We start from the raw sequence: 26,528 nt of genomic DNA on the forward strand, positions 1-26,528 counted from the left end.
TGAGGAAGAATTGGTTAGACATATAAGAGAGAAAGGTCCAATGCATATTAAAAGGCTTTATAATGTTTTGCTAGAAAGGGATTCAGAAACGGAATTAGTTAAAGATTGCATGATTAAGTGGGCACAAAATTTTGAAGAACCAGTGATGTTGGAAACATGGGAAAAAATTTGGGTTCAGAATGTTAAATTTACACAGTCGCAGAATCTGAGGGAAAATTTTTATAAAATGTTTTATAGATGGCATCTAGATCCTAAAAAGTTGTCATGTATGTACCCTAATGTTCAGCCAAAATGTTGGAGATGTGAATGTTTGGATGCTACGTATTATCATGTTTGGTGGACCTGTAGGAAAGTTAAGGCTTTTTGGATAAAAATTTGGTGGGTCATGCAGAATGTATTGAAGAAAAAAATTCAATTTTCTCCACAACTGTTTTTATTGGGCATAGTTAAGGGTTTTACATTGGGTGAAACAAAATTGATATTGTATATGATAACAGCAGCAAGATTGTTGATAGGTAAATATTGGAAGAATGAAGTTTTGCCTACTATCGAGGAATGGACTTCGAAGATGGCCAGTTTTGCAGAGATGGCGAAGATTTCAGCATATTTAAAAGACTGTTCACAAGAGACTTATGAATGGGAATGGAAAAGGTGGATAGAATATGTTCAGAACAAATATCAAATTAGAAAGTATCAAATAGCTTTTATTTGAAAACAATGTATTAGAAATATCTTAATGTAAAGAGATAAAGAGGGAAAATTATATAGGGGGAGGGATGGGTTCAGGTATATATATCAGTGTTATTAGTCATGAGTACATAATAGGGAAGTCCGGGGGGGGGAGGGTTAGGGAGGGTTAGGGAGGATGGGAAGTTTGGGGAGGGAGGTGGGGGGGTGAAAAAAAAAGGGTGAAAATGTAATTGTAAAACTTTTGCAATAAAAAAATAAAAATAAAAATAAAAGAGTAGGAAAAGCAATACTGGGATACAATTCCCAAAATGACAGAATGATCTCAGTTAGAATCCAAAGAAAACCATTCAATATCACAGTAATCCAAGTCTATGCCCCAACCACTAGTGCTGAAGAGGATGAAATTGACCAGTTCTATGAAGCCCTTCAGCACCTTATAGAATTAACACCAAAAAATGATGTCCTTATCATCATGGGGGATTGGAATGCTAAACTAGGAAGCCAAAAGATAACCGGAATAACAGGCAAGTTTGACCTTGGAGTACAAAATGAAGCAGGGCACAGGCTGATAGAATTCTGTCAAGATAATATGATGGTCATCGCAAACACTCTTTTCCAACAACCCAAAAGATAACTCTACACATGGACATCACCAGATGGTCAACACGGAAAACAGATTGTCTATGTGCTCTGCAGCTAAAGATGGAGAAGCTCTATACAGTCAGTAAAAACAAATCCAGGAGCTGACTGTGGCTCAGATCATGAGTTTCTCGTTGCAAAATTTAGACTTAAATTGAAGAAAATAGGGAAAAGCACTAGGCCACTCAGGTATGAACTAAATCATATCCCTGATGAATATACAATAGAGGTGACAAATAGATTTAAGGAATTAGATTTGATAGAGTGCCTGAAGAACCATCGACGGAGGTTTGCAACATTGTACAAGAGGTAGCAACTAAAACCATCCCAAAGAAAAAGAAAGGCAAGAAAGCAAAATGGTTGTCTGAGGAAGCTTTGCAAATAGCTGAGGAAAGAAGGGGAGTGAAAGGCAAGGGAGAAAGAGAAAGATAAACACAGTTGAATGCAGAATTCCAGAGAATAGCTAGAAGAGATAAGAATGCCTTCTTAAATGAACGGTGCAAAGAAATAGAAGAAAACAATAGAATAGGGAGGACCAGAGATCTCTTCAAGAAAATTGGAGATATGAAGGCACGTTTCATGCAAAGATGGGCATGATAAAGGACTAAAATGGTAGGGACCTAACAGAGACAGAAAAGATTAAGAAGAGGTGGCAAAATTACACAGAAGAACTATACAAGAATGAGCTTAATGTCCCTGATAACCATGATGGGGTGGTCACTGACCTCGAGCCAGAACTCCTAGAATGTGAAGTCAAATGGGCCTTAGGAAATCTGAGCAACAACAAAGCTAGTGAGCTGAGCTATTCAAAATCTTAAAAGACGATGCAGTAAAAGTGCTACACTCAATTTGCCAGCAAATTTGGAAAACTCAACAGTGGCCACAGGATTGGAAAAGGTCAGTTTACATTCCAATTCCAAAGAAAGGCAATACCAAAGAATGTTCAAACTATCACACCATTGCACTCATTCCCATGCTAGTAAGGTTATGCTTAAAATCCTACAAGCTAGGCTCCAGCAGTATCTGGACTGAGAACTACCAGAAGTACAGGCAGGATTTCGAAGAGGCAGAGGAACTAGAGATCAAATTGCCAACATATGCTGAATCATGGAGAAAGCCAGGGAGCTCCAGAAAAACATCTACTTCTGCTTCATTGATTATGCTAAAGCCTTTGATTGTGTGGATCACAACAAATTGTGGCAAGTTCTTAAAGAGATGGGAGTACCAGACCATCTTATTTGTCTCTTGAGAAACCTATATGTGGGTCAAGAAGCAACAATGAGAATTGGACACGGAATCACTGATTAGTTCAAAATTGGGAAAGGAGTCCAGCAAGGCTGTATACCGTCGCCCTGCCTATTTAACTTATATGCAGAGCACATCATGAGAAAGGCAGGGCTAGATGAATCAAAAGTTGGAGTTAAGATTGCTGGGAGAAATATCAACAACCTCAGATATGAAGATGATACCACTCTAATGGCAGAAGCGAAGAGGAACTAAAGAGCCTCTTGATGCGGATGAAGAAGAAGAGTGCAAAAGTTGGCTTGAAACTGAACATTAAGAAAACTAAGATCCTGTCATCTGGCCCTCTCAATTCCTGGCAAATAGATGGGGAAGAAATGGAGGTAGTGACAGATTTTATTTTCTTGGGCTCCAAGATCACCGCAGATAGGGACTACAGCCAAGAAATTAAAAGATACTTGATCCTGGGGAGGAAAGCTAGGTCAAATCTAGACAGCATACTAAAAAGCAGAGACATCACCCTGCCAACAAAAGTGTATATAGTCAAGGCTATGGTTTTCCCAGTTGCAATGTATGGCTGTGAAAGTTGGACCATAAGGAAGGCTGAGTGCCAAAGAATTGAGGCCTTTGAACTATAGTGCTGGAGAAGACTCCTGCGAGTCCCTTGGACTGCAAGGCGATCAAACCGGTCAGTCCTGGAGGAGATCAACCCTGACTGCTCGTTAGAAGGCCGGATCCTGAAGATGAAACTCAAATATTTTGGCCACCTAATGAGAAGGAAGGACTCATTGGAGAAGAGTCTAATGCTGGGAAAGATTGAGGGCAAAAGAAGAAAGGGACAACAAGAGAATGAGGTGGCTGGATGGAGTCACTGAAGCAGTAGGCGTGAGCTTAAATATACTCCAGAGGATGGTAGAGGACAGGAAGGCCTGGAGGAACGTTGTCCATGGGGTCGCGATGGGTCAGACATGACTTTGCAACTAACAACAGCAACAACTTTTCATTCTTTGAACCATGCGTTTTTTTTTGAGATGCCAAGCAAATTTTCTCCTGGGAACATATTTGGAGAGACAAAATACTTGCATCAAACAAAAACAAAGGCATTACCAGATGAGTCCATTATTTCATTGTGTATAACTATAGATTTTTATGAGAAAATAGGACAAAATGCTATAGACACAAATATATTTTACTATATGAATTTCAAATTAATTAACATATTTAATCAATAGATAAATAAACACCCTCTCTGGAATTAGAATGCAGATTACATTACATGACATGTTATTCATTCTCTCTCTTCCCCCTCCCTTCCTCCCTCTCTCTCTTTCTATCTCTCCGCATATATGTCTGCCTATCTGCCTCTGTCAATCCTTGGCAGATTAAAACATTCATATATCTCCCATTAAAATAATCAGAGTAGACAGACTGAAAATTGTAACTTAATAAAAGTTTATCTCAATGCCAGATTATTCAGTGTTCATAAAGAAAGAATCAAGTTTCAATACAATGTGAAGACTCTCACCATAAAATCCATCTAGCTGGATAATTCTCACATCTTGTCTATTATCCAGCTGCAGTATCTGTTCTGAACTTAAAATCCTAACATTGGAAAGAATCTGATGCCACCATACATTGGGCAAGCGCTTTCACATAGTTTTGAAGCCAGCCACCCATATTGTACTGCTTCAAATAATCTAAGATGGTCAAAGGATAGTTAGGCATAGCCATAAAAGAAATATTACAAAAAGAAACATTGGCTTATTTGCCCTAAGGATAAGAAAAAGAGCTGCATCCCCGCTAGAATTAGAAAAGATGAGGTACAACACTGAAAGGATAATGTCTAATAAATGTATTCTGTACCATTTCTAATTCTTCCAATTCATTCAAGCCTTCTATTTCTTTGCCACTTAGGAATTGTGATACAATTCAGTTCTCTTTGTTATGTTGGGTGAGTGAAGAGACTGAAAACAGGCTTCAGACAACAGCTCTTTATTCAGCAACTCTGTACAATCCAGCAGCTTGCCTCTCTGACAGCTTGCCCTTATATAGGGAGCTGTTAAGGAGTTCAACCAATCATGTTTGAGAATTTTTGTGCTCGAACAACAGACCAGAGGGAAATCCTTTTAGTCTTTCAGTATCTAACACCCCTCCCCTCTTAGTTGGAGCAATCCACTCTGCATACATAGTCACGCAGGTAGGTGGGGCGTTTACAGGTCCTTTTATTTTTTTTATTGCAAAAGTTTTACAATTACATTTTCACCCCTTTTTTCACCCCCCCACCTCCCTCCCCAAACTTCCCGTCCTCCCTAACCCTCCCTAACCCTCCCCCCCCAGACTTCCCTATTATGTACTCATAACTAATAACACTGATATATATACCTGAACCCATCCCTCCCCCTATATAATTTTCCCTCTTTATCTCTTCACATTAAAATATTTCTAATACATTGTTTTCAAATAAAAGCTATTTGGTACTTTCTAGTTTGGTATTTGTTCTGAACATATTCTATCCACCTTTTCCATTCCCATTCATAAGTCTCTTGTGAACAATCTTTTAAATATGCTGAAATCTTCGCCATCTCTGCAAAACTGGCCATCTTCAAAGTCCATTCCTCGATTGTAGGCAAAGCTTCATTCTTCCAATATTTACCTATCAACAATCTTGCTGCTGTTATCATATGCAATATTAATTTTGTTTCACCCCGTGTGAAACCCTTAACTATACCCAATAAAAACAATTGTGGAGAAAATTGAATTTTTTTCTTCAAAACATTCTGCATGACCCACCATATTTTTATCCAAAAAGCCTTAACTTTCCTACAGGTCCACCAAACATGATAATACGTAGCATCCAAACATTCGCATCTCCAACATTTTGGCTGAACATTAGGGTACATACATGACAACTTTTTAGGATCTAAATGCCATCTATAAAACATTTTATAAAAATTTTCCCTCAAATTCTGCGACTGTGTAAATTTAACATTCTGAACCCAAATTTTTTCCCATGTTTCCAACATCACTGGTTCTTCAAAATTTTGTGCCCACTTAATCATGCAATCTTTAACTAATTCCGTTTCTGAATCCCTTTCTAGCAAAACATTATAAAGCCTTTTAATATGCATTGGACCTTTCTCTCTTATATGTCTAACCAATTCTTCCTCATGCAACATAATACCAGTTTTTTGGTCCTCTTTCCATCTCAATTGTAATTGATTATATTGTAACCAGGTTAAATTAATCCCTTCGTCCAACAGTGTCTGCAATGTCTTCAGCTGCCATCTGCCCGCATCTGTAAAAAGAACCTCTTTGTATAAAACCCCCCCGAGTGACATTATATTTGTATTCCACAAGGTATGACCAAGATCCAGCCATAGCGGTATTTTATAATCCCATTTGAGTCGGTGCTTCTTCCAAACTCTCATCAAAGAGTCTCTAAGTATATGACTTTTAAATACTTTATCAACTTTGTCATCATAAAATAGATAAGCATGCCATCCAAATTCAAGATCAAAACTTTCTGCATTCAATATTCCAGCCTTTTTACTTCCAAACCAATCACTTGTTAAAGTTAAAGCTGCTGCATCATAATATAACTGTAGGTTTGGAAGTTTAAGGCCTCCTCTTTCTGGAACATCTTGCATAATTTTCAATTTCACTCTCGGCTTTTTCTCGTTCCAGACAAACTTATTAAGTCCAGTTTGCCAAACTTTCAGTTGTTTATCACTTTTAAGCACCGGAATCATTTGAAACAAAAACAGAAATCTTGGCAAAATGTTCATCTTAACTGCTGCTATTCTTCCAAGTAAAGACAGTTGCAGCTTTTTCCAAGTCTCCATGTCTTTCTGAACCTCTCGCCACAACACCTCATAGTTATTTTGAAACAATTTCATGTTTGATTCTGCAACCTGAACTCCAAGATATTTTACCTTAGGTACAATTTCAAAACCTGCCCTCCTTTCAAGCTCATGTTTGCGATCTTGTGTCATGTTTTTAGCTATCATTTTAGTCTTTTTTGAATTCAGTCTAAAACCTGAAACTCTACCATAGTCTTGTATAATGTCATTCATCAGGATTGTTGATTCCATTGGTTGTGATAGGGTAACCACCAGATCATCTGCAAATGCCTTTATTCTATAATCCTCTTGCCTTATCATTATGCCTTTCAAAATTTTTGAGTCCCGTATTGTATTTAGCAAGACTTCCAATGTTAAAATAAATAAAAGTGGGGACAACGGACATCCCTGTCTTGTTCCTTTTTCAATTTTAAACTCTGTCGTCAAACTTCCATTAATAATAATCTGTGCTTTTTGCTCTTGATAAATTGCTGAGATCGCCTGTATAAATTGGTCCCCAAAGCCCATCTTTTTTAAAGTCTTTAGTAGAAAATTCCAATCCACTCTATCAAAGGCCTTCTCCGCATCCAAAAAAACCAGCACTGCAGAGATCTGTTTATTCTTGTCAAGATATTCCAATAAGTCTATTACTTGCCTTACATTGTCCTTCATATATCTGCCCTCAATAAATCCCGCTTGGTCCGCATGAATCACCTTTTGGATTACTGGCATCAACCTGTTGGCTAATACCTTCGCATAAATTTTATAGTCTGTGTTCAAAAGAGATATTGGTCTGTAGTTCTCTGGTTTTTTAGGACCAACTTGTTCTTTTGGTATCAAAGATATATAAGCAGTTGTCCAAGATGGGGGTATTTTGCCCCCTTGTTGAATATTGCAGAATAAATCTCTAAGTTGTCCCACCATTTCAGCTTGTAAAGTTTTGTAATACACTGCGGTCAAACCATCCGTGCCAGGAGCTTTGGCTGTTTTTAGCTGTTTAATTGCTGCTGTTATCTCCTCCTCTGTTATAGGATAATTCATTCTTTCCTTTTGTTGATCAGTAATTTTTGTAACTCTCTTATCCTTTAAATATTTTTCTATAAGTCCATTCTGCACCTCTTCTTTAGCATATAGTTTAGTATAATAATCCACAAAAGCTTCTTTAATTAGTTTTTGTTGAAAGATTTCTTTCCCTCCAATATCAATACTATCAATAGTCCGTATACTTTGTTTTTTCCTCAATGTGTAAGCCAACCATCTGCCCGGTTTGTTAGCGTTGCAAAATGTATTATGCTTCGCGTATTGTAAACTTGTTGCAACTTGTTCCGCCATAAGCATTTGAAATTGGTCTTTCAAAAGTTTTATAGCATTTCGTATTCTTTCATCTGTTGGATTTTTAATGAGTAACTGTTCTTTATTCTTTATTTCCATTTCCAACTCAAATCTTTTCTTTTGTCGAAACAGTCTATATTTAGAATTCATGTAGATGAGTACCCCTCTCATATAAGCTTTACTTGCATCCCAAACAATTTCAATTGGGGTACCTTTATTCAAATTTATTTCAAAAAATTCTTTCAAATGCTTTTTAAGTTCTATTGTATTTTTTTCATATCTGAACAAGTTATCATTTAATCTCCAAGAACGTCTCTCAACCTTATCCATCTCAATTTCTATCCATACAGGGCTATGGTCAGTCAGAGTTCTTGGAAAAATCTTTGTTCTTTTTGTCTTAACAAGTAAATCATTTGACAACAGGATAAAATCAATCCTAGAAAAAGATCTATGTCTATCCGAGAAAAAAGTATAGTCCAATTCATTTGGATTATGTATTCTCCAAACATCTTTTAATTCCATATCTTCTTTCATATCAAAAAAAGTCTGTGGTAGTCTAATTCTAGACTTTGCCAAGCTCTTTTTATCTAGTTTAGAATCAATTACTCCATTCCAATCTCCCATAATTAAAATAGATCTATAGTCCCATTGCAATATTTTAGTATGTAACATCTTATAAAAATAATCCTGTTGTTGGTTGGGAGCATAGATTCCAATCAAAAGAATTTGACCATTTGCTGTGAGCAATTCAATTGCTACAAACCTACCATCTTGATCTGCTTCTATAACTTTCGCTGTTAGTTTTTTATTTACATAAATAACCACACCATTCTTTTTCTGCGAAGTTGAAGATATATAATGTGCTCCTAGTTTTGAGTTTATCAAATATTTTTGATCTTGAGTTGTGATATGCGTTTCTTGTAAACATATTATATCATTATTAAATTGTTTCAAATATGTAAATAATTTCTTCCTTTTCTGTGCTGAATTCAACCCATTGACATTCCAAGATAGACACTTAAAGGTCATCAGCCTCTTTCTGGAGCACAGAGCAAAATATTTGAAGTTCATCCGAGAGCTTCGATCTCGCTCCTCCCATAGCTCCACTCTCTTGTACGGTACTCTTAACTGCCTTCTTGTCTTGTCTTTCCTGTTGTTGTTGTTGCTGTTGTTTAAGTAGCTTGGATTGGGCTCTAGTTATACGTTGATCTTTAACTTCTGTCAACTGAATCAAATCCAAAATTGGAGAAGAATCCAACAAGGGCTCACTCAGAAAACCTCCTTCTGCACCTTGCACGTTTTCTAATTCCTGCTTAGACTGTTCTTTCAATTGCCTCTCTTCACTCTCCTTAATCTCCAAAACTGTAGATGTACGTGGAGATGGTGTTCTTTCCTTAAGAATAGTACTGTAAAAGTGTTGTGCCTTCTCCACGGTATTCAACCGATATCCTTCTCCCTTATATCTAAAAATTATCCCAGCTGGTGCGTCCCACCGGAAGGGTATCTGTAAATTTTTCAATTCCTTAACAAGAAAACCAAATTCTTTTCTAGCTTTCAGCATTTTGGGAGGTAATTCTTTAAAAATTTCAAGTCGTGAGCCCCCCACTTGTACAGAAGTGTGAAAAGATTTTTGCAGGATATCATTTCTAATTTCTCTCTCAGTAAAGTATATGACCACATCTCTAGGCAATTGTCTTTGTCTGGCCACCCAAGAGTTCACTCTGTAAATTTTATCTATTTTATGAAATACCAAATCAGGATTAGCTTGTAAAATCTTAGCCAAGGCTTCAGAGCAAACCTGTCTCAAGTCCTGTCTCTCCTCCTCTCGAATTCCCCGAAGCCGTATGGCAAATTCCATCGCCCGGAATTGTATCATAACAATCTCATCTTCAATTCTCTGCATTTTATTGTCAACTTCATCAATTTTATAATCATTGTCTTTCATCTTAACATTAACTTCTGATTTGAATTCTTCAACTTTAAAATCAACTTTCCCAATAAATTCTGCCAGGCCAGACGCCACTTCTGATATTTTTTTGGTCACCTTATTTTGATTCTGTTTCACCATGTCTTTAACTTCATTAATTTCCTGCATAAATTCCTGATGTGATTTTTGAAGTTTATCATCTATCCCCTGTTGAGATTTTTGAAATTTGTCATCCAGAGTTTTAGAAATAAATTCTTTTAAATCTCCCACATCAAATTCTTTTTTCTGGGTTTGTAGCTGTTGAGCAGGGGGAAGTTGCGTTTGATGTTTGTGTGTGGGGGATCCCCCCCCAATGCCTTCCCTTCCTGCTTCTTTGAAGCCATCCTGGCTCGTGATCTAGTTTTTCTAAAGAGGGAAGTTCCTTTTCCTTTCCCTCCTGCACAAAGACTTCTAAAAAAGTCCCCCAGATTTAATCAAACAAGGGTTAAAATAAAGCAAAGTCCAATATTGAAAAGGGAAAAAATTTCCCAGTTATTTCTCTTATAACAAGCAAAGCAGCTTAGTAGCAACTTGGAAACTTTGTAGCAAAACAAAGTAACTTCACCAATCCACACTCGCTGGCTCGTTAACTCTGAAGCTAGGCGCCATGTTTTTTCAAAGCACTTTCACTCATTCGCATTTTCTCAGATTGAAAAGTCAACAAAGTGCTAATACTTGCGTTTCCAAATTTCAGGATTCAGGTAGTTTCGCTGTTTATTAAAACTGGTTCTTTCGCTTTAAGTTTCCTGCAGCCGGCTTGTTCTGCAGAAGCAGAATCGTCCCACGCCGCCCGGAGTCTCAGCAGGTTGGAAGGGAGCCGCGCCTGTTTCCTCCCCAGAAACGATTCCCTGGGGGGTTACAGGGGCTCGACCTGTGCCCTGCTATCTCTCCTCCAACAATCCTCAGGATTTTGAAGTTTTCGAGCCGCTTCTCGATCGCGAAGCGGCTCTACAGGCGGCGGGGCTGGCGGAGCTTCAAAGAGCGCCGCCGTCGCCGAAGACAAGGAAACCGGAAGTCCTTTACAGGTCCTTTTAGACCTGCACAGCTCAGTTAGTGTGGTGGCAGTGGCCTGAGAGGTTGTGCCTGCTGCTGTCTCCTGGTCCACCCATGGGAGGTTCTGGAGCTTTCCAGATGGGGCTTCGGATTCTACTGGAACCAGTTTGCGGCAGGAACGTTGCTGGATTCCCGGTTCTTTAGGTGCGTACTCCAGCTCCATTGGGCTTGAGTCTGTCAAGGGGTGGTGGTGGTTGGAGTTTAGCTCTTTTTGGTCTGATTCCAGGGTGTCAGTACTTGGGCTGAGGTGGCTACGTAGTTGGTCTATGTGCTGCCTCCATTGACGCCCATCGTTTAGTCTAACTATATATGACCGGGGGCTGGTTAACTTCTCTATCTTACCTGGTAGCCATAGGGTTCCTTCAGCAAAGTTTTTGGTGTGTACCAGGACCCCAATGCTAAAGGACTGGGTGCTGTTTTTTGTCTCTTCAATTGTTTTGGGAGCATAATTTGGGTGAACCCAGTCTAGAACCAATCTGAACCAGCAGCCCATTAGGAGCTTGGCCGGACTTCTCCCTGTAACCACGCTGGGGGTAATGTGTTGGTACAGGAGGAATTTGTCAACCCTGGCTTGCCAATCCCCCGGTGCCAACCTGCCCAAAGCTTCCTTGGCTGACCTTACTATCCTTTTAGCTTGACCATTACTGGCCAGATGGAAAGGCACCGTGAGGGCTTGGTGTATCCCCTGCTCTGCCAGGAACCCCTCAAATTGGGTGGCAGTGAACTGTGGCCCATTGTCTGATACGAGGACATCAGGCAGGCCGTACATTGCAAAAAGTTTCCTTAGCACTTTTATTACTGCGTCTGCAATGGTCATGCCCATTAGTATTACCTCCAGCCACTTGGAGTATGCGTCCACTACCACTAGGAATGTTTGGCCATGGAATGGGCCAACGAAATCGATGTGTATCCTAGACCAAGGGGCTCTCGGCCATTCCCACTCCTGTAAGGGAGCCCTAAGGGATGCTGGTCGTGACTCTTGGCACAGTGTGCATCTAGCAACCCAGTCCTGTATTTCCTGGTCCATGTTAGGCCACCACACATAACTCCTGGCTAAGGCTTTCATCCAGACAATCCCAGGATGACCCTCGTGGAGTGCCCTTAGAATAGGTGCCTGTAAATTTGGGGTATGATAACCCGGTCTCCCCACAAGAAACAACCCCCTTGCACAGACATTTCATGCTGTTTAGTCACAAATGGCTTAAACTCGGCTCCAACTGGGCCTTTCGGCCATCTCCTCCACACCCAGTTATCCGATAACCCAAGGAGATCATTGGCTTCCATGAAGCACACAAATCGGGTCATATAAGTGTTCCATTTCTCCTTTGACTGATTGAAAGGCATAGGCGGGTGGAACGCAGACATGCTTGCCTCTGTGTTTCCACTTCGAATTTGGCACACAAGATGGCCACCGTTCTTTCCGACCTCCTGTCTGGATGTATAGTTGTCAGCTCTTTTTGCGTCAGTTCTCCTTCAGAATCCCATCCTCGTCGCCAGTGTTCTGTTGGGTGAGTGAAGAGACTGGAAACAGGCTTCAGACAATAGCTCTTTATTCAGCAACTATGTACAATCCAGCAGCTTGTCTCTCTTGCCCTTATATAGGGAGCTGTCAGGGAGTTCAACCAATCACGTTTGAGTATTTTTCCCACTCAAACAATAGACCAGAGGGAAAACCTTTTATTTTTTCAGTATCTAACACTCCTCATAAACACATGCAATGCAGGTTGATTTTTGTTAAAGGGAGAATGTGAGGTTATTGCTTATCTCACTGCTCTTGGCATATAGGCCAATAGCAGGATTCCAAAATACAGTTCGGAGCAGGAGTTCCTAAACTTTTTGACATCAGACTACCGTTTACTGTAATCTTAATGTAGACATATTCCCTAAAAATCTAACACCAAAATGAATACAAATAAACAATAAAAACAATAGAATGAAACTTTGGGAGAGATGGATTTATTGTAACAATGTGAAACTAAAGGTTCTTCACACCTCCTATGGACTCTGTCCCCACCTCTTCAAAAATATAAGCATTTGGGAAACCCTGGTTTAGAGGAAAGAATTCTGAGACAATTTAATATTGAAGGCTCTGAGTTTCAAGTACGGGTGGTCCTTTCTCCCTAACCCTAACTATTGCAATGCTCTCTACATGGGGCTCCCCTTGAGGAGCACCCGGAGGCTCCAACTGGCGCAGAGTGCGGCCGCGCGGGTGGTAATGGGAGCGACATGGCGTTCCCATGTAACACCTCTCCTGCGCGAGCTGCACTGGCTCCCGGTGGTCTTCCGGGTGCGCTTCAAGGTTTTGGTTACCACCTTTAAAGCGCTCCATGGCTTAGGACCCGGGTACTTGCGGGACCGCCTACTACCACCAATAGCCTCCCACCGGCCGGTACGCTCCCATAGAGAGGGGCTCCTCCGGGTGCCGTCAGCCAAACAATGCCGACTGGCGGCCCCCAGGGGGAGAGCCTTCTCTGTGGGGGCACCTACTATCTGGAACGAGCTCCCCCCAGAGATACGGAGGATCCCGGATCTGCGCACCTTCCGCCGCGCCTTAAAGACCTTACTATTTCACCAGGCCGGCCTGGCCTAATTTTCCCCCTCTTTTATAAAAGATTTTTAAAATTTTAAATATTTTTTAGTATTTATATATTCAATTTTAAATTGGTTTTAAAAGTTTGGGGTTTTAAATTTGTCGGGGCCAAAATTATTTAATTTGATTTTATTCTATTTTTTAAATTTTGTATTGTATGTGTTTTTATTGTTTGGCTGTGCACCGCCCTGAGTCCTTCGGGAGTAGGGCGGTATAGAAATCTAATAAATAAATAATAATAATAATAACCCACAGCCCCATCACCAGGTTAAGGTTTCCATTGCATCTCCTGGCTACTTAGTGACTTTTCAAAGTTTCAATAGACCTCCCCCAAAGGTATTTACAACCGGGTTCCTAAGTTCCCATAGCTGCCCCCCCCAGAGTCATGTGACTAAATGATGGGCACTAAGGAGCGAGCCTCCATTTATGGCCCTTTGTAGTGTTCTGCGTTCACTTCCAGCTTTTGGCAAAAACAGTTCATAGCAAACAATGGGTTTGCTTTACAACCAAATCATTCACTAACGTGCCACAAAAATGGTAAAAATAAATTCTGTCACATGGTAATGACCATCACAATTTATGACTGTTACACCATTATGATAATAAGTCAAGGACTATTATCTATTAATCACTGTATCCTTTTAGTTGTTCACTAATTTTATTCTATTTTATTCTATTTTAAGAAAAAACATTTTAAGAGAAATTAATTTTAAGACATTCAGATATACACTATTTCCTTTGTCCCTTTATTACTCCCTATATGACTTTAGATAACAGACTAGTGTGAACCAGGGGTGAAATCTAAATTCTTTTGCTACCGGTTCTGTGGGCGTGGCTTGGTGTGGCATGGCTTGGTGGTCATGTGACTGGGCGGGCATGGCCAGTTTGATGTCACTCATGTCACTCACTGTTAGTGCCAGGAGCTCCACATTCTGACACAGAAGCACATTTTGCCTTACACAGAATGTCACAGAAGCCAGGAGCTGCACAAAAGCACATTCTGCCTTTCTGAAGCCCCCAACGCTTTGAGTTTCCCTCTGGCTTGACTGCCCAAGCGAACCTCAGAGCCTTCTCTTGCCCTGCTCTTCATCCCAGAGGGCCGCACATCCCCCCGCCAATCCTCCGTACAAACCACCCACCCCTTTTCTGTGAAGGCAGAGCCTCCCCCTTGCAGGGTGATCCAAAGAGGGGAGGGGGATGCTGCTGAAAAAGCCGCCTTCCACCTGGGCCTCCTCCTGCAGCCAAACGCGCCCAGCCGTCTGTGCCCTTTCCTCAAACGGGCTGTGCATGGGGTGCTTGGAGAGAGAGCGAGCAAGACAGCTCTCCAACCTCTGTTTTTGTGTGTGTGTGTGTGAGGGAGGGAGCGATCTGAAGCCAAGGCACCCAAACTTCTGGCGGTGGCGGCGGGGGCAGCTTTTGAGCAGCCCTGAGTCAGCCAGATCCACCTGACCTATTCCCTGAGTCTCGCTGTTCTCCTCGCCCCCATCCCCACCGCACTCAAGCAGCAGCTTCCCTGCTCAGCCCCAACAAGCTATGCATCCATGGTGCCCGCACCAGCATCCCAATAGAAGCAAAGAAGATCATCGCTTGCAAGCAGACAAGCAGAGGTAGCAAGCGTACACCATGCTGTGGGAAAAATGAGAGGTCCTGTTGTCCCGCAGAGCCTGCCGCTGCTTGAGTGGGGTGGGGTGGGACCGAGGAGAACGGCAAGACTCAGGGAGTAGGTCAGGTGGATCTGGCTGACTCAGGGCTGCTCAGAAGCCGCCCCCGCCAGTGCCAGAAGTTTGGGTGCCTCGGCTTCAGATCGCTCCCTCCCTCACACACACACACACACACACACACACACACAAACAGAGGTTGGAGAGCTGTCTTGCTCTCTCTCTCTCCAAGCACCCCATTCCAGGGGTGGACATCATAGAGATGTGGAATGCAGTTCTACCTGTAGTAGCATAACAGTTTCTAAGAGCATAGAGTTAGAGAGGAGGGATCCTGGGAATTGTAGAATTGTAGCTCAAGAACATCCAGGATAAATTTCTTGCAATCATATGGATTGTGGTCAACTGTGGTCACACTCTCTTCTTCCTCTTTCTGTAATTGGAGCAAATGAGATATGGGAGATGGAAGGAGTGAAGAGAAGAAACAGCTGTTTACAATGATTCAGATTAGTTTAAAGATTAAAGATTTTGACCATAACGTCAGTAAAATAAAACTTCCCAGAAACCATAGGTATTCACTCTGTGAATTCAAAAGACAGGATGCTGATAGAGGGGATTGCTTTGTTGCATATTCCTTGGATTAACCTACAAATGCCTATGTATTCTATTTCCTTGTTCAGAAAATATGGAACAAACTATTTCTGTGCCTACTGGAATATTGTAAAAAATGGTAGGCTGTGAATCATTCTAAGTTTTATTGCAAAGATCAAAGATAAATAATAGAGGAATGGTTGTCATTCAGATAAGATTTGTTATTTTATTTTCAGTGGTTGTGGTCCCTGACACTTCTGCTAGACAGCTGGAGGATTTGTTTGGAAGTAGTTAAAAACATACTTCTCCACCCAGAAGTGGGTGTTACCTTTGTCAAAAACAATATAAAAACAGTTGACGTTTCACCTAGCAAATAAGTCTTGAAGCAGAATTGCAGAGTATTTCCATCTTTTCCTTGGGAGTGTAAGTGCACCATGTCCGAGAGGAAGAACAGAGAAAGGGGCAAAAAGAATAAAGGGGGAAAGGAGAAAGAAACAGATCCTGAAGAAGGTACCTTTCATTTTTAGCACATTTTATTGCATTATAGAAGCTTCTAACAGTACAGTTTGTGACAAAGCAAACGTATTAAGAAACAGTTGATATTGTTTTCAAAACTTAAGTTGCAGTGTTAAATGCTTTCTGAATACTAAAGAACAATACCCCTTCTTCCCCAATTTTAAGAAGAACAAATATACAAATGTTTTCTGGAATATCCATGTTCTTATAACAAAAATTTCATGCAAACTGTAAATGATGAGAGTTACTGGTGTAACTAATTCTCCTTTTGAGTACCAGAACCAGTATTAGATTAAATGAAATTCCAGTTAGCATTGTTGGTGATGCCAAAATGGTTGTTTCTGTACATAGCATGTGTTCTATTATTCTTCTCTTATAAAATAATTATTCTTCCAAATTATTCTTATCTGATAGCTTGCTTTATTAGTATAGGTTATTGCAGATGCACATTTAGTTGGTGGACTGAAAAGGTAGGCAGACTTTCCCTTGCATTCAGTATTATGGGAATAACAGGCATGTAACTTTAATGCTCTTGTCTTTCAGAAAAATAGAGTAACAGCTTATTCAGTGCAGGAATGCCAGCCTTATTTAACAATGACATCCAAAATGTTGGCAATGATATAACATCTTTTTTTTCTTCCTGCCCACACATTTTCAGTTGTTGGGATTCTTGGCAATGCCATTGAATGATAAAGTTTGTTTTTGTGAGATCAGCATAACCGCTGATCAGTTTCCCTGTGTCCCATATGGTTGTGTTTAGTTTTCCTTTCTTCTTGTCTCTTGTTATGTTCCTCACTTCCTTTCATTTCAGTGCTGCCTATCATCCTCAGCTCCCAGATGCTAACAACATAGGTACGGAATAGAACTTGTAGAGGCAGGTAGGAACAACATGAAGTACTGTATGGCCACTTACTGAAAGATAATAAAAGAAAGGGCTGTTCTGTTGGGTCTTGCTTTGTTTCTTATCTGCTTGTGGATGGAGAGAGCTATGTACAGAATAGGGCAATTGATTATTAAATGCTTTCATGTTTCACTAATGTTAGAGAAGATGGAAAAAACAATTATGTCTGATGCTGGTTTTAGTAACTTTGGAGGAGATCAAGAATGTTTGGAACAGGAACAAAGATGATAATAATGGAAGTTAATATTACTAGGCTTCATTGCAAGGTGCAAAATAGTTGTAATAAGAGATGGACTGTGAACAGCAACAAAATTACAGGCATATAGATCATTTATATTACTCATACTTTGTAAATGCAATATGATAATACCAGCAACAAATATGCACAGGATGGAGTTATGAGCATTTCCAATGGAGTAATCTAATTTTAAAACGTAAGTACTGCAGCTCTGCTGTTTTGCATTTATTTTTAATATGAGATCTACTGACCTTAGTAAGTTAAATGTAAATCTTGTAACAATGAGGCAGGACGATCCTTTGAAAAGTTTGTCTCCAGGACAAGTGGCTCTTCAGTGATGGTTTTCATTTGGAAAATTATATTTCTATTCTATACGTTGGGGTCATTCCAGATCTGAAAAAATAGCTACTGACAGATAGCATCTTGTCTTGACTGACTAGTGAACCAAAATTTCCTGTCCTCAAGCAAATAGTTATCTGAATGAAATCAAAATTTTGCAGTTGAAGGCTGTGATTTCATGAGATTTTTTTTTGAACGAAACAAAATATCAGCCACTCAGATGGGCAAATAATTTTCAGCTATTTTGGCTCACTGGGTTAGATGAAAGGCAGCTTGGCATTTCAGAATCCACAGCCTTCCTAGGCTGTGCAAACTGCAACATTGACATAATTTATGTACTACACTAAACCAGGTTTGTTTAATCAGAGTTGGTTGATTATACATAAAGCTAAACCACAAATCACAGTTTACAAATAATGATAGCTAGATATACATATCTCGTTGACACTAATTGTTATGTTGTGGGTTGAGGCAGAGAGCAACAAATGTGACTTCAGCTCTTTATTGTAACAATGTAATTTTCAGCAATCCCTGCCTGGCAGCCTGCCCTTATATAGGAGCTGCCTGGTGGCTCGACCAATCAATTTAAACTATTCTTTCCGCCTGGTGGCGGACCTGAGTTAAGCCTTTACTTTTTCAGCTTCATTCAGTGTTTACTGAGTATCTTAAGACCCCTCCCCACTCAGATAGGTCATTGACCAATAAGAAGTTAGCTAGCTAATGTAATCACACAGGTAGATGGGGCGTCAGGAGACTCACTCCGACATGCGCAGTTCAGTTGGTGTATTGGTGGTGGTCAGGTTGTTGCTCCCTGGCTATCCAATGGATATTTCTGGATTACAGCCCTGGCTATTGTTGTTTCTTCTGGTTCTGGTTCGTCAATGACTCCCCACTGGATTCCCGGTTCCTCAGGTGAGTGCATCTGTTGGTTATCTGGGTTTGTGTTGGTTGTACTCATGGGGCATTTATTTTGTTCAACGGGGTTGTTGCTTTTGTTTTGGATTGTTTCTGGTTAGCACTGTACTGTTCAGCCCCAGAGTTGGTCAATGTGTCTTTTCCAAATTCGACTGTCCTCTAACTCCACTCTATAGGAGTGGGGGCCTTTAATGTTTACTACCTTGACAGTGACCCACAGAGCACCCCTGGCATAATTACGGGCATACACCAAGTCTCCTACAATAAAAGATCAGAGCTGGCTGGTAGAGTTGGTGGGTGTTTCTGGTGTATAATTGGGGTGTAGCCTGTCTAATTTTGTCCTGAGTCTGTGGCCCATTAATAGTTCAGATGGGCTTTTGTTCATGGTAGTGTTAGGAGTGATGTGTTGGATCAATAGGAATTTATCAATTCGCGTGTGCCAGTCCCCTGGGCCCATTCGAGATGCTTCTTTGGCTGATTGCATAATTCTTTCTGCCTGGCCATTACTGGTGGCATGAAATGGTGTGATCAGGGCATAGCAGATTCCCTGTTTTCTCAGCACTTTGATGACTGCCTCCACTGTTGTGGAGGTCATTAGAATTTTTTCCAACCATTTTGAGTACGCATCAACTAGTACCAGAAATGTTTGCCCATGGAACGGCCCATCAAAATCTATATGCACCCTTGACCAGGGGGCCCTTGGTGTTTCCCATTTGTGTGCTAGAGCAGAGTGGGGTGTGGGTCTGGCGTCCTGGCATTATGCACATGTGGCTACCCATTCGGTAATATCTATGTCCATGTTTGGCCACCAAACGTAGCTTCTGGCCAATGCTTTTATTTTTACTATCCCCAGATGACCCACATGTAAAACTTGTAATATTGATCTCCTTAAATTAGGGGGCACTATTACCCGATCCCCCCACAATAGACAACCATTTTGAATGGAAAGTTCATGCTGCTGAGTGCAATATGGTTGAAAGTCTGTGCCAACTGGTCCTTGCAGCCACCCCTTCCAAACCCACCCCAGCACTCGTGCCAATGTCTTCTCCTTGGCTGAGTATTCAGCTATATCAGTTGTAATCGGTCTGGTGGGTAACTCCTCAATGAGGAGCACTGGTTCAATGGGGGCTGAATCTTCCATGTGGGCTGGCAGTGGGCACTGGCTGAGGGCATCGGCATTACTCAGGAGTTTGCCAGGTCGGTGAGTTAGGTGGTAATCGTAAGCAGCCAGGAAAATTGTCCATCTTGTCATTCGAGGTGACAATATAGTTGGTGTGGGGCGGTCTTCAGCAAGTATGCTGAGGAGCTGTTTATGGTCAGTCACTAGTTCAAAATGTCTACCATATAGGTATTCGTGAAACTGCTTGACCCCTGTGACAGCAGCCAGGGCCTCTTTGTCCAGCTGGCTGTAGTTCCTTTCTGCAGTTGATAAGGTCCTTGAATAAAATTTGATCGGTGCCTCGGTCCCGTTTGGCATTCGGTGACTGAGGATGACCCCGACACCAAACAGAGAAGCATTACAAGTGAGGGTGACCGGGAGGGACTCGCAAAATTGCACCAAAATACTTTCAGACAAGAGTTTTTTAACTGCTGCAAATGCATTTGCTTCCCTCCGGCTCCAGGTCCATGTAACTTTTCTATCCAGAAGTTGGTGCAGTGGTTTGGCCACTGTTGCCTTCTGTGGTAGAAAGATGCTGTAAGTTTAATAGTCCCAGGAATGCCTGCAGTTCTGTTTGGTTCCTGGGGGTGGGGGCTTCTTGTATTGCTCTGATCTTTTTATTCGTGGGGTGTATTTCTGATCCATCTATCAGGTAGCCTAAGAATTCTACCTGGGATACAGCTATTTTACACTTTTCTCTTTTAACCTTAAGCCCACCTCTTGAAATCTGCTAAGGACTATCCTTAGGTGGACAAATAGTTCCTTGTTGTCGCTGGCAGAAATTAAAACATCATCAAAATATGGTATGATCCCTGGAATGCATTGCAAAAGGCATTCCATGAGACTTTGGAATAGTCCCGGTGCCACACTGACGCCGAATTGACGTCTGTGTCATTTAAAGGCTCCCTGGTGAGTAATTATTGTTTGAGCTTCTGCTATGGCATCATCCACCGGTAGCTGTTGGTATGCTTGTGCTAAATCTGATTTTGCGAATGTCTTTCTTTTTTCCAGGGAATGTAAAAGGTGCTGTACGATCACCAGATAGGCATTCTGCTATAATGCCTTGTTGAATGTGCATTTGTAGTCCGCGCAGATGCGGACTGAGCCATCTGGCTTGACTGACATGACTATGGGTGTTTCCCACTTAGCATGGTCAACTGATTCTAAAAACCCCTGGGCAATTAGTTTATCTAATTGGCTGTTTTCGGGCATAATGCAAATGGATTCTGTGCGCCTTCAATCTTATATGGCGGTGACTTGGGGATCTAAGTTGAAAGAGATAGGTGTTCCATTATACTTTCCCAGACTTCTGTTGAACATGTCCGCGAATTCCTTTATCAGCTCCTCTATGCTGTCGTCTCGGATGGCGTGGATTCCAGTCATCCCCAGGCCTAGGGATGTGAACCAGTCAAGTCCGAGCAGGTTTGCCAGGTTGCCGCTTACTATGGTTAGTTCTACTGGTCCGCTAAATTTCTTGAAAGCTACTTTGAATGTTCTGCGCCCTATGACGGGGATTCGGTTCCCTTGATAATCCTTCAGCTGAATCTTCTGATGCCTTAGTTGCTTTTTGACGGCTCGTGGCACTACTCGCTGGATGGTTGTCCAGGACAGAATTGACATTGATGATCCTGTATCTATTTCTATGTCGCACGGTGAATCCTCAATGAGGACCGTTACATGGATCTTCTTTGGTAACCGGCGGGTTAATGGGGACTTATCGGGTAGGTCGGTTGGTTTTCACGGAAATGGGTTGTGCTATAGTCAGCAGTTTGTTTGATGCGACAAACTCTTGCCAAATGCCCTTTCTTATCACATTTCCGGCAAACGGCATCTTTGAAGTGGCAGGCTGAGCTCACGTCATTTCTGCCGCATCCCTTGCACCCCATCATTGTCCCCTCTGAAGTTCCTCTTCTTACCGATCGGAGGTGGCAAACTTCATTTTCTTCATCTGTTGACCCTTTCTTCTCAGCACTGTCTTGATGGACGGTGGCATTTTGGTGCAAAATGGTTGGATTGGTAGATTTTTGAAGAGCCGCTGTAGAGTTGATCGAGTTTTCCGTGGTTCTGGCTTCGTCTAGTGCCGTCTGCAGGGTGAAGTTGGGCTTGGCTAGCAGCTGTCTTTGGAGATTTAAATCTTTTACTCCACAGATTATTCAGTCCCTGAACGTTTCATCTAGTTATCTTCAACTTCATCTTGGAACTTGCAGTATAAGGCGGCTGTTTGCAATGCCGCGACGTATTCATTTATTGATTCACCTTTCTCCTGGTTCCGGCGATAGAATTCGTTCTTCCTGACGATCTGGAGTATTCTGCAGTGTCGTCCATGGTATGGTCTGCAGGACTGTGGGTGCCACGAGTGCCTTGGCTACCTGGAATACCTTCAACTCACAGTAGCTCAGAAATAGTGCTAGCTTCCTGTTGTCCAAAAGTCCCAAAAGGACGTTAGCCTCTAGGAAGCACTTGAATCGGGTCATGTAACAGTCCCAGGTTTTGGCACTGGATTGAAATGCTCGGGTGGTGCGTGTGTAGTCATCTTGAGAGGACTGATACAGGTTAGGCTGCATTGATGGTCGGTGAGATTTTGGTGCTGCGGTAGCCCGTCTTTGTTTGTTTCCTAGTTTCCTTGTGGCTGGATCGCGATCAATTCCTTTCTTTCCTCTCTTCAGATCCCATCCTCGTCGCCAGTGTTATGTTGTGGGTTGATTGAAGACGCAGAGAGCAACAAATGTGACTTCAGCTCTTTACTGTAACAATGTAACTTTCAGCAATCCCCGCCTGGCAGCCTGCCCTTGTATAGGAGCTGCCCAGCGGTTCAACCAATCAATTTAAACTATTCTTCCCGCCTGGTGGCGGACCTGAGTTAAGCCTTTTCCTTTTTTGGCTTCATCAGTGTTTAATGAGTATCTAACACTGATGTCTATATTTTTTCAACTCTGATTATTGAGAGTCATTGTTTCTTTGTTTTATTTTTAAAATTATTCAGTTCCTCCATGAGCTGCTCCCAGGGATGGCCAAATTCAAAAAGGTAAGGGACTCCACCAATATCATAACTGTGTTGAAGAAGGAAGTAAATTTTCCTCTTCCACTCTTTTATAGATGGCTGCTTTGAATCTGGATTACTTGGGTAAATTTTAACTTTTTCTGATTTCCATCAGATGTACCACAATATATGCTTATCTAAAAATAGTTATGTTTGTGGAAGTGAAATGCACTGAAGCATTATTAGAATAAATAAAAGATGATATATATTTGCTACATGTCAAATTACTGATTAAATATTTGTAGGGCCCAAGGCTAGAACATCTAGTACAGGTGCAATACCAATCTTCCAGTAAAATAAAGAATCAATTATTGAAGCAGCTTCTGAACTATTACAGGCGTGTATGAAATAGAAAATGTTTTGTTTTCTGTTTGGCACAAAACAGTTCCTCTTGAAATACTGGCTATACTCCAGTAGAAAAACTCTTGTGATGGCTCAGGTATTCTAAATTCTCGCAGAACAAAACTCTAAATGTTTGGATTATTCTAGCTGTAGGGAACAACTGGAACTCAGAATAAGCTCTTTGGTCCTTAGTTTCACCCTCAGGGATATAACATCAGATTGGGGATGGGAAGTAAGAATCAACATGCATTGTCACCCCACCTATCTAAAGTTCTAGCAACAGTCTTGGCATAGCCAGTTTACCTGACAGTTACAAGCTAAGAAAAAGAAAATATTGCTATTAGCTGAAGTTGAACAAGAGTTGCTTTTGCTCAACATTTGCATACATAACATTAACACTACAACAAAAGAATATAAGTACAATTATTGCATTTGTAATTATCTAACATTGCACAAACTAGCAACACCTGTATTTAAATGCTCTGAAAACATAGTATCAACAAAACACAAGAGTATGCAAATGCCACATCTACATCAAAATCCAGCACAGAGTTTTTACATTTTTAAATACATCCTGGAAGTTCAACATCAATAGGACACAAGAATATATACAGAGCATGTATGGGCCTGCCCATCAACAGTGATAAGCTCAACTACTCAAACTAATTAACATACCAATGATGATCTCACAAATCTAGCAGACCATTTCAGTCATGGCTGATTCAGTTGCTTCTAATAATTCTGATTTTCCTACTCTAGGAACTGAGCAGTCCATCACAACCCTTTAGCTTTGTGTCATATGCTTAAACAATGGCTGATTTGTTGTGCATGCCAATATACCAATAGCCCAATATAGTCTAAACCAATAGCAGCAAAGATATGCTGAAATGGGTTAGGGTTTTTTTTTATGCATCCCAGTTAAAAGCCACAAAACCAAAATCCAGTCTGGAATTTGGAATTTTTGGAAGGACCAAAAACACTTGAAACAATGCTATGTAATATGGCAAGCTTTACTTTGAATAAGAAATAAATCAGCATATTTTATTCTGAGCTTGAAACGAAGGGGCTTGTCCTAACAACAGCACTGTCCACTTTTGTAGGTCACATCTGCAGTATTCTCACCTCCTTTGGAATGTAATAAGGAGGAAGGCTTTCAGTTTGCTGAAAGCAGAAGAATATCCTGGGAATGGCTCCTTATCAGTTTCTCAAGACGGCTGGTACAATAAACATCTTCACACCTGTGGATTGGCTAAATCCACATTCGGACGGGATTCTAAAGCCCTATTTCTAACTGTGTAGTTTGGGAGGGAATTTAGAGTCTGCTTTGCCTGTCCTGCTATCATTTCTTCTCAATAAAAGGTTCCTTTTGAAATACCATGTTTCAAGAGTCTATACTTTCTTGGGAAAGGAGGCGAGGCAGGGCCTTACAGAAAGCAGACTCTGCAAAGTTAGGTCAACCCAGAGAAGCACATTTTCACTCTACCATGGGGACCTTGCAACAATGTCTGAGCAAAACAGCGAACAAGGAGAAATGAAATTCTATGCAGATATCTCCACCATCACTCAACCCAAAGTATGCTCCTTATACCCAGTCGTAGAGATGGGGATACCCCGAGAGGACTCCAAGAAACCATGCTGGTTGCTTGGAATTGGAGAAAAGAGAGACAGCTTGGACAGGAGACCCCAAGGAGTCACCCTAACCCACCCTAACCCAAGGCAGTCAAAAGCCTGGCTGGAAATTAGAGCTGGAAGCCCTGTCCGACCAAGAGGAAACTTTCAAAGAAACCAGGAGGGAGGACCGGCTGAAGCACGACATCAACTGGCTGATAATACAGATGCTAGAAAACATTAACCTGAGGGGGGAACTGGAACTGCCACCCAGAGGAGCAGAAGCTGCAAATGACATCTGGGTGATTACCCTAGACCCTGCCACAAGGGAACAAGCTGACACCACTGGAGTAGCTGCCGCCACAACAAATCCCCCCCTGCGATCTGAGATGCCATGAATATACCAAGTCAGTCCAGGGGTCCGCAGTTGGAGAGACAGCAACCACCCTTAGGAGTGAAATTTGATGGAAACCCGCAGCAGCTGGGATTCTTCATGGTGCATATACTCACCTACATGCATGAATATGGGCACACATTTCAAACCGAAGGCGCTTGAGTACGAGTCATGACACTCATGCTAGAGGGAGCTGTGGCCAGATGGATGGTCACCCTGAACAACATGGATGCCGCAGAGTTGAGAAACTGACAGATTCATGATGGCTCTGCATAACCGTTTTGAGGACTAACTGACCAAAAAGCCAGAGACCGAATCAAAGTCGTAAAGCAAGGATGACGATCTGTAGCTGAATACACTGAGGAATTCCGGGACCTGGCCTGCCATGTCAACTGGGCGGAAGACATCCTGCTTCAAGCTAAGCTGCTTCAAAGATGGATTAAACAATGACCTCTACAATGCCTGCGTTGCCAAAGGAGCACCAGGTCGCCTGCCTGAGTGGTACCTCACCATGGAGAAAGCTGGGATTGACATGGTTAGGAACCTGTAGCAACTGAGCCAAGGCTGGAAGAGATCCCCACCCCAGGGGAAAAGAGAGCTATTCCAATCACCACACCCCCTTCGCCCCAAGGTCATCAGCCTGTTTTAAGTGCGGGAAAGAGGGGCACCGAGCTGCGGAGTGTCGCTCAAAGATGCCGGTGAGAAAATCAGACCACCTGTCAGGGGAAAACCCACAAAGCCAAGCCCCCAAGGGAAGGAAACAGCCCAGTGAAGCAAGGCAACCATCGAGTTTCAGGACCCCCACCCCTTGGGGACCGAAACTCCGGAAATCAAATCAGAGGAGCCAATTTTCACTGAAAGTGACTCAGGAGACAAACCACTGGTAAGCAACCCAATTGAACCGCTTACCCTCTCCCTAAGACTGTTTATACCCAGTCAAGATAGAGAAGTAAAACTCTATGTTATCCAGTGCCTTATAAATCCCACCTTAGTAGGGAAACTTGGAATAAATTTAAGGAGACTGAGAAACCCAATCACATTTTGCCAATTAGATGGATCAATATCCAGGGGAGAACCCACCATGTTTGCTACCCTACAAATAACTATGGATAATCACAAAGAGACACTGACATTTGTGGTGGCACCTGGCATGTATTGGGGTTAGCATGGCTGAGAAAATGGAATCCCAAAATTAACTGGGTCGATCAGATTTCAGTTACAGGTAACTTTTGCTGACGAAAAAGTGAAGTGGCAATGCCTGGTTGGGGAATGCCAAATGGGGATATACCAAAGGAATACAGAGACCTAGCTGAGGTTTTCAGTGAAAAGGCTTCCAATGAACTCCCTCCCCCCAGCTACTGACTGCACAATCGAAATCCTGCCAGGGGTCGGTCATCCAAATTTGGTCCATCTTTGGTCATCCAAACCAAAGATGTATTGCATGTCCCCTAGAAAACTGATAGAATTAAGAGATTTCAT

The 26,528-nt window shown here is 41.7% G+C and overlaps 1 protein-coding gene across 4 annotated transcripts in view; it reads left to right on the forward strand.

The window, feature by feature from the left end:
- Window positions 1-26,528, forward strand: part of NRG2 (neuregulin 2) — a 389,806-nt gene that overhangs the window by 226,146 nt on the left and 137,132 nt on the right. The window contains exon 1 of one of the 4 annotated variants that reach the window (XM_087891234.1): window positions 15,808-16,107. The exons of the other annotated variants lie outside the window; for them this stretch is intronic. Within the exon in view, the coding sequence (XP_087747360.1) occupies window positions 16,032-16,107 (76 nt within the window). The 5' untranslated portion in view covers window positions 15,808-16,031. Of the gene's footprint in view, window positions 1-15,807; window positions 16,108-26,528 lie in introns of those variants that run through there. 4 annotated transcript variants of the gene reach the window in all.

The sequence above is a fragment of the Pantherophis guttatus genome, chromosome 3, assembly GCF_059756535.1.
Source record: "Pantherophis guttatus breed Tessera chromosome 3, ASM5975653v1, whole genome shotgun sequence".
NCBI lineage: Eukaryota > Metazoa > Chordata > Lepidosauria > Squamata > Colubridae > Pantherophis > Pantherophis guttatus.